We start from the raw sequence: 10,599 nt of genomic DNA on the forward strand, positions 1-10,599 counted from the left end.
CCGATTGAGCAGTCGATTTTGATGAGTCTAGTTTGATGAATTTTATGTTCCTAATAAGTTTTTATGTCGACTTTATAAAATCGACTTGCAAAGTGAGATTTTTAATACATCGTCTCACACTCAACAAGCTCCACCACCCTTCAAAACGTTTTCAGCGATTATTTTCATGATCTTTCAAAATTATCCAATGCAATCACTCATTTACTTTCTTCTCAGTTGAAGATTTCATCTCTCGATGCATAATTTGCGTATCACTCCACTGAAGCAGGTTAGGGTATCCATTTCTATATTGCTTTTATTACCAGCTTATTCATATTGATCATTTATAAATTATATTTTCTTTGTTATAAATTTCAAATAACTTATAATTGATACTGTACAAGTCTTTTTTTATCTGTTTAGGGAGCTGCATTGACATTATGCAACTTGTCCTGAACAATAATTTCCTTGATATTTATAGCTCATTGCGCTTATAACTTATTTTTTGTTTCATTTTGGTCCCCTAAAACCATCAATTTAGTCACTAAACCATCGCATCGACTTCAGTTTAGTCCCTATGCTTATATGTAAATATAATAAGTAGTTCCTAAAGTATATAAAACTCGTCTATTTAGTTTTTGCTATTAAGATGTGACAGACTAAGTTGACGGTTTTTTATATACTTTAGGGACTAATTTGACGACTAAATTGGAGAAAAAGTGACAGTTTCGGGATTAAATTGATAGTTTATTACCTTTTAATTGAAGAAATGCGAAGCAAAACAGACCAGAAAATGTGTAATTTAGCCAAAAATATATCATGATTGGACTTCTCTTTACTACATGACTCTTAGTCCAGTTAGTCAAAATATTTATCATAAATGACTGCAATCTCATGTTCAAGCTTTCTGAAGGATTTATGACATGGAAATATTTCAATGATACATCATAGTTTCCTTACAATAGTACACTTCCATCTCTATCTTTACTTAATATATAAATCTTAAATAACAACTAAGATACAAACACAGAACACATTAAGTATATAAACAAATTAAAATTACAAAATAAACGCATTTTGTCACATTCCAATCATCTTCCATCATCCAAGGCAATCAATACATGATCTTTTAAGCTGTCATACCCAATATCTCCATGTTTACTGCTATCACCAGTTTCATAAATGCGAGATGACGATTCACGAAGCAAGTGCTGATTCTCCTCTACATTTAAGTCATCATTGATCCAAGAGTGCTTATCCATTAACCTCATTCCCTCCAATTCCATAGCCACCTCCTTCATGCTAGGTCTTTCTTCCCCTCTAAGTCTCAAACATTTCGCCGCAAGAACAGCTACCTCCTTGATCTCTTGTTTGTTTTCTTCATTCAACATACCATCTTCAATAATTTCAAACACATTATCCTTTTTCAGGCATGACAGAAAATGCATAGCAAGACTTCTTCTCTCTTCTGGCCTACCAAAACTAAAAGGTCTCTCCCCTGTTAGCAGTTCCACAAGAACTACCCCAAAGCTATATACATCACTTTTTTCAGTCAATTGGCTTGTTTGCATATACTCTGGATCTAAGTAGCCAATAGTTCCTTGCACCATTGTGGCTATTTCAGTTTGATCAAGTGGAACCAATCTTGAAGCTCCAAAATCAGATACTTTGGCAGTGTTGGTTCCATCTAAGAGAATGTTGTCACTCTTGACATCTCTGTGGATAATTGGTATCGAGGCCGATGAATGTAGATATGACAAAGCTCCGGCTACCTCGGCTGCTATCTTAAGACGAGCTTTCCAAGTTGGCTTATTCACTTTATCTTCTGTGTGTATAAAATCAGAAAGAGTACCATTGCTAACAAATTCATAAACCAACAAAGGAACTTCTGTTTCTAGACAACACCCTAAGAGTTTAACCACATTCCTGTGATTTATTTGGGAGACAACATCCACCTCATTAATGAATTGATCAATTTGGCTTTCATCTATTGTTTTCGACTTTTTGATAGCAACGATTCTATTATCATCTAGTTCTCCTTTGAAAACTGTACCAAAACCTCCTCTACCAATGATTAAGCTCTCGTCATAATTGTTAGTGGCTTTCCTTAGTTCATTTTCTTTGAAAATTTTAGCTACTTGAGATGAGTCGTTTCTTTGACGAAGTTTCTGTTCCAAAATAGAACCTCCATTCTGTCTAAAGAATTTCTCTTTCAATTTGGTAAGTTTCCTCTTTTGGTATACTAAGAAGGAAATGATCCCCACAAATAGAACAATAAATGCTGCTCCTACTCCTGCATCCAAAATATATTGAACCCAATTTTTGGATTGTTCCCCAAACTAATATCAGTGACATATATACTTAATTAACACATTAGATTTGAAAAAGAAAATAAACATAGAATAAACTTAGGTGTGTTTTTCTGCTTACCAAGGACAGTAGGTACTATTGGATATGCATTCCCGGTTTCATCTCCAGTAGGTACTATTGGTAGGCACCCTCCTTCCTTTGTTCCATCTCCGGTTTGGCCTACTGGACAGAAACAAGTGTGATTCCCTGGAGTGTTTTTACAATTTGTGCTATCTTTGCATCTATGTAAATTTGTTGCACATTCGTTAATGTCTGAAACAGAATAAAACCATGGTCGTTACTCGTTAGTATCCTACAATATATCCGAGTCATATCTCGATTTAATACAAAACTGAATTCAATCTATACAAATTTTTAGTGTGTATCTATTTCGAACATGATTCCTATCTTGTCAACTTTACAAAAACAGTGAGATCAACCACACTTTTTGTCAACTTTACATAGTCAACCACTTTTTAAAATGAGGAAGCAAATTTTATAAAACATTGAAAATATGAAGTATAGGCCATTAATTAAACTACAAAAACAGTATACAATTATGCTCAATTTGTTACCTCTGCAGCCTCCAGGAAGGTATGGATTTCCTTCAAAACCTTCCAAACACTTGCATCTGTAACCGTCATAATCTAAATCATCATCATCGTCACATTCACTATTTTCCTTGCAGGCGTAGCTATTTGTAGTTTGTGCTATTTCACATGATTCATTTGTAACGGCCCAGTTAACAACCATGGGAAAAGTTTGATTAGGTAGATTATTAATATGGTCTACAGAAAAATTATAGGATCCTTGTTTTGCAATAAAGGAATAACTACAACCTTTCTGAGATATAGAATTTGGGAATTTAAATGTTTGTATAGTGATATATTTCATAAGTGGAGGAATATCCACTTGGCAGCACCCTAAACCTGTGCATTTTCCAGTATTGTTCCCATTTACCATTTTAGGATCATAATCATAACGGGGACACCTTGTTAAGCACCCTGTTGAATAAGTGGCACCATTGAAATTACTGTCGAGATACCCGTAACTGTCGCAACCGACGGTTATGAATTTGTTTTCCGTGCTTGAAATTGTGAAAGAAGGAACGTTGAGAAAAGGTTGATTGGCTTCTTTTTCTTCAGTATTATTATTACCATCGGTACAGAGACGTGAGACGAAAAATTTCATTACCATTTGACTTTGGGAAGTTATGTTTAGGACTGTGATATTCCCATGGATTAATGTCGAGTTGTTTACACAAGTGAGATTAAATTTGGAATCCATGTAACATGGTTTATGATCTAGTGTTGAATATCCTATGCCAAATGGATATGGAATTTGTATATCTCCACAGGTGTTATTGCAGCCTGGTAGGACTTGTTGGGGTTCATCAGATGCAAGTGTGCCTTCCAACAGGGCTAATGCAGCAACCATTACTATTAATACTTGCATGACCTTAAGCTTCATTGCCTTGAATTGAATCACAAAATAGGCCTTTAATTTATAAGTCACTATTGATTCAGTACTGTCTTGTGGCCTAAGGGTGTTTTGTTATTTATTTATAAAATTTCAAAATTGATTAGTTTTTCATAGTGAGCTCTTGGAAGTTGCAAGGAAGATATGTCTGCTAAAACCAAAGTTGTGGAAAATTGAATAGCGAATGCTAAGACAAAGTTGTGGAAAATTGAACAGCGAATGACTGAATTTTACGTACCACGTGAAAACTGCAAAAGAGAAAATTATGATGATTTATAGTATAAGGGGAAGAAATGATTCCAGAAGTCCAAAAATTTTGAGTTGGCCAAAATAAATGACACACTTAAACCAGATTACGGTTGTCGATATACAATTTTGATCATTAATATTATTTTCTCGTGGTTTAAAAATATAGAATATAAGTCCACAAATTCTAGCTCAACTCGTAGAAATGTCGAAATTGATAGTGTCGGACGTCAGGACTAGGATTCGAATTTCGGTCACTCTACTTTGTGTGTTTGAGTTTTCAATGATTTTATTATTTCGTCTATCGACAAAAAAATATAGAATATAAAGACTTGTGGTTGAATAAATGAAGTATAACAAACCATTGAGAGTATCTTTATGTCAAATATTAGCAAGAATCTCACATGGAAAAAATATAGATGTTGAACGTAGAGTGGCTCACCATTGAGAGTATCTTTATAACTTCAGCAGTTTAACTTACTTTGATTCTAATTATTCCCTAATTGGGCCTAATCTACTTAATCCAATTTGTTTCTTCTATACAAGAATCGCTAATTTCATTTTGTTTTTTGTTTATTTTCTCTCTCTGCAGGTATTCAATCGCTTCAATGATAATTACAAAGTTAATTATTGTTCTGAAGAGTGCATTTTCTTAGTTCATTGTTGTATTTTGAATGTGCTGCCCAAAATTTTTACGGTTTTTGATGTAGGAAGGCCGGCCGTGATGGATTGAAGACAAAATGAGGTGTAAACGAAAATAGTGCAGATTTGATTTTACTATATTTTAGCTAAGTTTGTTATTTTCTTTTACTATCTTTTAGCTAGTTTCGTTATTTTTATATTTTAGCGATTTGCTATTTTTATTTTTCCTTACTGTTTAAGCTAAACTATCGTAGGCTTGAAGGAAATATTTTCGTTGAATAAATTTAGAGATTTTCTCTTTCTAGTGAATTCTAGGGTTTGCTGGATTACGAATTAATTAATTGCCCTTTCTGGTGGATTTCAGATCTTTATCCGACAGGTTTGTCGCTTGCACGCCTGTGTTATTGTTATAGGGTTAGCGCTTGCTGATCCTTCCCGCTTCCGACTGCGACAGTTGGTATCAGAGCAAGTTTTTTCTGTTCTTTACCTTACTTGTATATATATATATATATATATATATATATATATATATATATATATATATATATATATATATATATATATATATATATATATATATATATATATATATATATATATATATATATAGGGGGCTGCTAACTTAGACCCAGTTGGGTCTAAGTTAGCAAGGTGCACCTTTTCAGTTGGACAAAAATACCCATTCTTTTTAATTAATTAACCAAATTACCATCAATGGACGCGGATCCAGTGTCACGCGCGTACCGCAGGACCATGGTTACAAACCGTTGATTTCCATCAGACAGCCAAGATCTGATCTCATCAAGACTGTCTGATCAATCCGACATCCCAGATCATCCGAATCCATCAGATTCCAGCGCGTGCACCACACTGGATTACACCCTGGAGAGAGAAGAATCTACTTTTTAAAAGCAGGACACGTGTCGCTGTCTGATCGGCTGGGCGTGATTTTTTTCCATTTAATACTTTGAACTCAATTATTTCGTTGTAAATTAATTTTTTTTTTTTTTTTATACCAAAATTCATAATTTTTTTTTCTCTACAAATAGAGACTTGGTTCGTTTGATTTGGACACAGAAAAAAAACTCAATTTTTCACTACCTTAATCTCATTTTTCACTACCTTACATCAACTCACTGAAACCATTCTACCAGCAAAATGGTTTCAGATTACAACTCTCTGAAACCATTGTACCAGATAAATGGTTTCAGAAGCAAACACAATTAATAAATTACTCACTGAAACCATTCTACCAGTAAAATGGTTTCAGAATACAACTATGTGCAACCATTCTACAAGCTAAATGGTTTCAGAAGCAAATAACTAATAATCAACTTACTGAAACCATTCTACCAGCAAAATGGTTTCAGATTACAACTCTCTGAAACCATTGTACCAGATAAATGGTTTCAGAAGCAAACACAATTAATAAATTACTCATTGAAACCATTCTACCAGTAAAATGGTTTCAGAATACAACTATGTGCAACCATTCTACCAGTAAAATGGTTTCAGAAGCAAACACTAGTTTTTAATTACCGTTTTATCTCATTTAATTAACTAAAAATAGTTTCAGGTCTCCAAAAATTTCATAAAATATACCAAAAGTTCCAGAATATTATCTACTATTTTCCTGGTATAATGGTTTCAGTGAGTTGGTTGAGTGGTGCGTGTTAAATTACAGCACACAAGTAACGTATTTAGTAGACAAAAAATGAGATTAAGGTAGTGAAAAATTGCATTTTTTTTCGGTGTCCAAATCAAACGAACCAAGTCTCTATTTGTAGAAAAAAAAATTATGAATTTTGGTATAAAAAAAAAATAAAAAATTAATTTACAACGAAATAATTGAGTTCAAAGTATTAAATGAACAAAAATCACGTCCAGCCAACCATTGTGTGACACGTGTCCTACTTTTAAAAAGCAAATTTTTCTCTCTCCAGGGTGTAATCCAGTGTGGCGCAGGCGCTGGAATCTGATGGATCAGGATGATCTGGGCTGTCGGATTGATCAGACAGTCTTGATGAGATCAGATCTTGGCTGTATGATGGAAATCAACGGTCTGTAACCATGGTCCTTCGGTACGCGCGCGACACTGGATCCGCGTCCATTGATGGGTATTTTGGTTAATTAATTAAAAAGAATGGGTATTTTGGTCCAATTGAAAAGGTGCACCTTGCTAACTTAGACCTAACTAGGGTCTAAGTTAGAAAACCCCATATATATATATATATATATATATATATATATATATATATATATATATATATATAGAGGAAGTATATTATGAGAATGATATTTTTATATGAGAATATGAGAATAAATCTCAACCATTTGATTTGAAATGAATGGCTATGATTAAAACCCAAATTTTATCACCTCCCTCATGTGATTCTCTCTCTCTTGTCCAATTTTTCCCAAAAGCTGTGACCTTTCTCTCTTCTTTCTTGATTGTTTTTTTCATCTGCAATCTTTTTCTCTTCTCCAACAACCACCATGAGTTATACCAACAATCTTAATCCATTCCTTGCTATATAGATCGACGAGTTTGTGTCATGTTGAAATTAATTTGGTGTTTGTCTTTTGATTTGAGTCCAATTTCATAAATTGGGGATGATTTTAAAATTTTTTGCAGGTTTTGATTATGATTTGGGGATTTAACTTTTGCTTTCAACGGCCAATATTAGCAATTGATAGATCGATTATAAGGATTAATTATTCTATTATTTCTTCCAATTCCAACTTTTCATCTTCTTCCACTTCAACCCACCACCACCGCCCTTCAATCCCCACCACCGTCACTTTGTCTGCTTCTTTTAGATAGCGCCCGAAACTAGTATAAGGGAGAGAAAACGACGACGACAGTAGGGAAGAAAACGACCGGCCGGAACTAGTGGTGGAAGGAAAGGGAAGAAGAACGGCCAGGAATGGGTAAGAGAGGATCGAGAGATTGAGAAGAAGAAAATGTTTGGTTGGATGTGACATGACTCACAATAGTTACTTTAATCTCAACCCTCCCATTTAAATCCAATGGCTATTATTCATTCTCATATTCTCATATATCTTTATCATTCTCATCTCTACAACTACACAAGTGCAAACCAACAAATAGCAAAAAAAAACAGGTTATCTGTTCCAAGCAATGGATGATTTCTGCTCTGTGTTTATTACTTTCAAGAGATTGGCTTATCTGTTCCAATTCATAAGCACCTGTAAAGGCCATTAGTAAATGGTTTTCAAGATTTAACTTCATTTTACTTGATATTTTAATACACTTTTACTTCATTCTCATCTCTACAACTACACAAGTGCAAACCAACAAATAGCAAAAAAAAACAGGTGTCATCCTCTAAGCAAGTCCACATAGGATTTTAACTTTCATGTTTAGACAAAATTTTAACCTCATTTAGGCAATGTTTTCAAAATTGATGATGGAGGGAAAAAAGTGTGAAGAAATGATCAAAGGGCCACAAAAGTGGGTCGAAAATGCAAGGCCCATTGCATTTAAGCCCAAAACGGACAAAAAAAAAATTGCTGGCAGAAGAAACCATTGAGACGTCGTTTTCTTCCTCTGCTTTGTTTCCTTTTTTTGCCTAAGGTCACTTTCATTTGCAGACAGTTGGAATCAAATTCAAAATTCAATTTCTCCCTCTCTTTCAATATCTAAACTCACATTTTTACTCATCTCTCTCCATCTTCTCTTAACTCCTGGAACTTCTTCTCTCTCTCCATGACTAAAAAGGGTCAAGCTTCCTCTCTACACACAAATTTTCGGATTCATTCATTTCCCCATCTCTTTTGACAAACCCAGCGATGAGAACGAATGATGAAGGTATGCACCTCAGATCCATATTCGTTTTTGATTTACAGATCATTTTTTTTATTCCAGATCTATTATATTTTTGTTCTTTCAACTTACAGGGATTCTGCTAATGAATTTGAGAAAAGGTATGTCATTTGTTCTCTCTCTCTAATTTTCTATTTTTGTTCTTGCCTTGGATTTCATGATTTTTTTTTCTTTGGATTTCATGATTTTTTATTTTTTTTTTGCTTTGGATTTCATGACTAATTAAATGCATGTTCAAATTGGGATTTCTTCCTTTCATGTATGTAAAGACTCGAGATATCTACAATTTTCACTTTGAGCTTGCAGCAAAGTTTGTAGTTACTGGATTTTTCTGTTTTTTTTTTTTGTAAATAAGTTTTGATTGTTGGATAACCTCAGTTCCTAATTTTTCTCAATTGATAACAACCTCATTTTATTTTGATTTCAAATTAGCAGCTACTAATATAAAATATCCTATCAATTAGTTGTTTCTATTTTTTATAGTTGGTAAATAAGTTTTCAAATTCACATATTTATTATAATAATCCCTACATTTTAGAAGTTGTTAGTGGGATTTAGATGGTTTTCTTCACTGCAATATGATTTGTATTTGTTAAATTTCAGATTTTTTTTTTTTGAAGATTTGTATCAATTTAATTTGTTATTTGTAAAGGGATGGTTAATTTTTTTTTGAGTTTCTGTTGAAAATACCTTTGGTTAGTTGTCATGTTTGTTAGGATTTGTTTCTATCTTTTAGTTAATAATCCCTACTTCTTAGGAGATCAAAACAACTATCCCGTTCCTTCCTAATTAATGTGATGAGAATTTGCTTCATCTTTTCTCTTCTTTTTTTTTTTTATTGTTTATATATGAGATGACTTTTTATTTAGTTGCTTTTTGTTCTAATTTGTTGCCTAATTTATTTGTTCTTTAACAAGTTAATCAATTATTTTTTTGTTTCAAGTTGTGGTTAGATGATTTTTTGAAGTTTATGGAGCAAGTCCATGTGCATCTACATTATTGTCAGAGGTAAAAACTTAATTTTCTTGGTAATGATAATTGTTTTCATATTTATTGATCAAACTGTAGTTTCTAATCTTCTTTGCACAAAATTTTTGTGTATCTTAATTGCCATACAAACAAGCAAATGTTTATAATCTGCTTTGTAGTTTATAATCTACTTTTACTTTTCACAAAAACAATAGCAAATGTTTATGAGTTCACTAAGTCTTCTGAACTATAATTGATTGTATTTGAGTAGTAGTTATTTGAGTAGTAGAAGTGAGAGATGATGACGGAGTTTGAATGGTCACATTTAGGTAAGTTGAACTTTTTTTGGCTTTGTCAGTTTATGTTAATCAGATGATTTTAGTTAATAATCCCTACTTTTTAGGAGATGATGATGTCACCAATTTGATTCCTTGATTTCTCTGTTCCTGTTTGTTTAGGTTCACAAACCGAGCGACGACAAAGATCGATGAAGCAGAGCACACGACTGCAGCGAAGGTAAGCACTTCGGATCCATTTTCGTTTTCAGATTCCAGATCTATTCTATTTTTATTCTATGGTGATATTGCTTCTTACTCTACAGCCGTTTTTTTTTTTTTTTTCTTTCTATTTTTTTAATGTTCAATCAGATATTGCCGCTCATGAATTTGAGGAAAAGGTATGCAATTTAACAGTATTAGCTTTTGTTTGATGGATTTGGAGGGAGAATGTTTGATATATAAAAAAGAAAAGAACCAATAACTCAATGTATGATGAAATCCTTCGGTGTGGAGTGGAATGTTTGATAATCATTTTTTAACTAATTTAAAAAGTATTTTCCATTAGTGATTGGTAATATTTCTCTTTATCACTAATTAATGAATTTCTCAATGTATGATGAGATCATTTATTTAGGTTTTCTTTCTTATTATTAGCTTCATTTTGATTTCCACTTTGTCTCTTTTTCCACAAAATTGGGGATGTATCAAGAATTAAGGGTGATATTGTTATACCTATAATTACATGATATTATTAAGTCTTTTATTATATTTTAATTGCAATCGGGTTAATTTTTTTTTTTGCAGTCACAC

General features: G+C 32.9%; 1 protein-coding gene across 1 annotated transcript; it reads right to left on the reverse strand.

Annotated features, from left to right (window-relative positions):
* Positions 1-763: 763 nt before the first annotated feature.
* Positions 764-3,924, reverse strand: LOC123914741 (putative wall-associated receptor kinase-like 16). Its single transcript, XM_045965919.1, has 3 exons — positions 2,904-3,924; positions 2,410-2,601; positions 764-2,272 (listed from the first exon to the last, which is right to left on the reverse strand). The coding sequence occupies exons 1-3, from the start codon at positions 3,796-3,798 to the stop codon at positions 1,071-1,073; spliced, it is 2,289 nt and encodes a 762-aa protein (XP_045821875.1). The 5' UTR covers positions 3,799-3,924; the 3' UTR covers positions 764-1,070.
* Between the last annotated feature and the right edge of the window lie 6,675 nt (positions 3,925-10,599).

Source organism: Trifolium pratense, linkage group LG1, assembly GCF_020283565.1.
Source record: "Trifolium pratense cultivar HEN17-A07 linkage group LG1, ARS_RC_1.1, whole genome shotgun sequence".
Taxonomy (NCBI): domain Eukaryota; kingdom Viridiplantae; phylum Streptophyta; class Magnoliopsida; order Fabales; family Fabaceae; genus Trifolium; species Trifolium pratense.

Coding starts and splice junctions, on each gene's coding strand:
- LOC123914741 (XM_045965919.1), bottom strand. CDS start 3,798: ATGAAGCTTAAGGTCATGCAAGTATTAATAGTAATGGTTGCTGCATTA. Junction 2,602..2,903: donor CCTTCCTGGAGGCTGCAGAG/GTAACAAATTGA, acceptor ATTCTGTTTCAG/ACATTAACGAATGTGCAACA. Junction 2,273..2,409: donor AATAGTACCTACTGTCCTTG/GTAAGCAGAAAA, acceptor TTTTGGATGCAG/GAGTAGGAGCAGCATTTATT.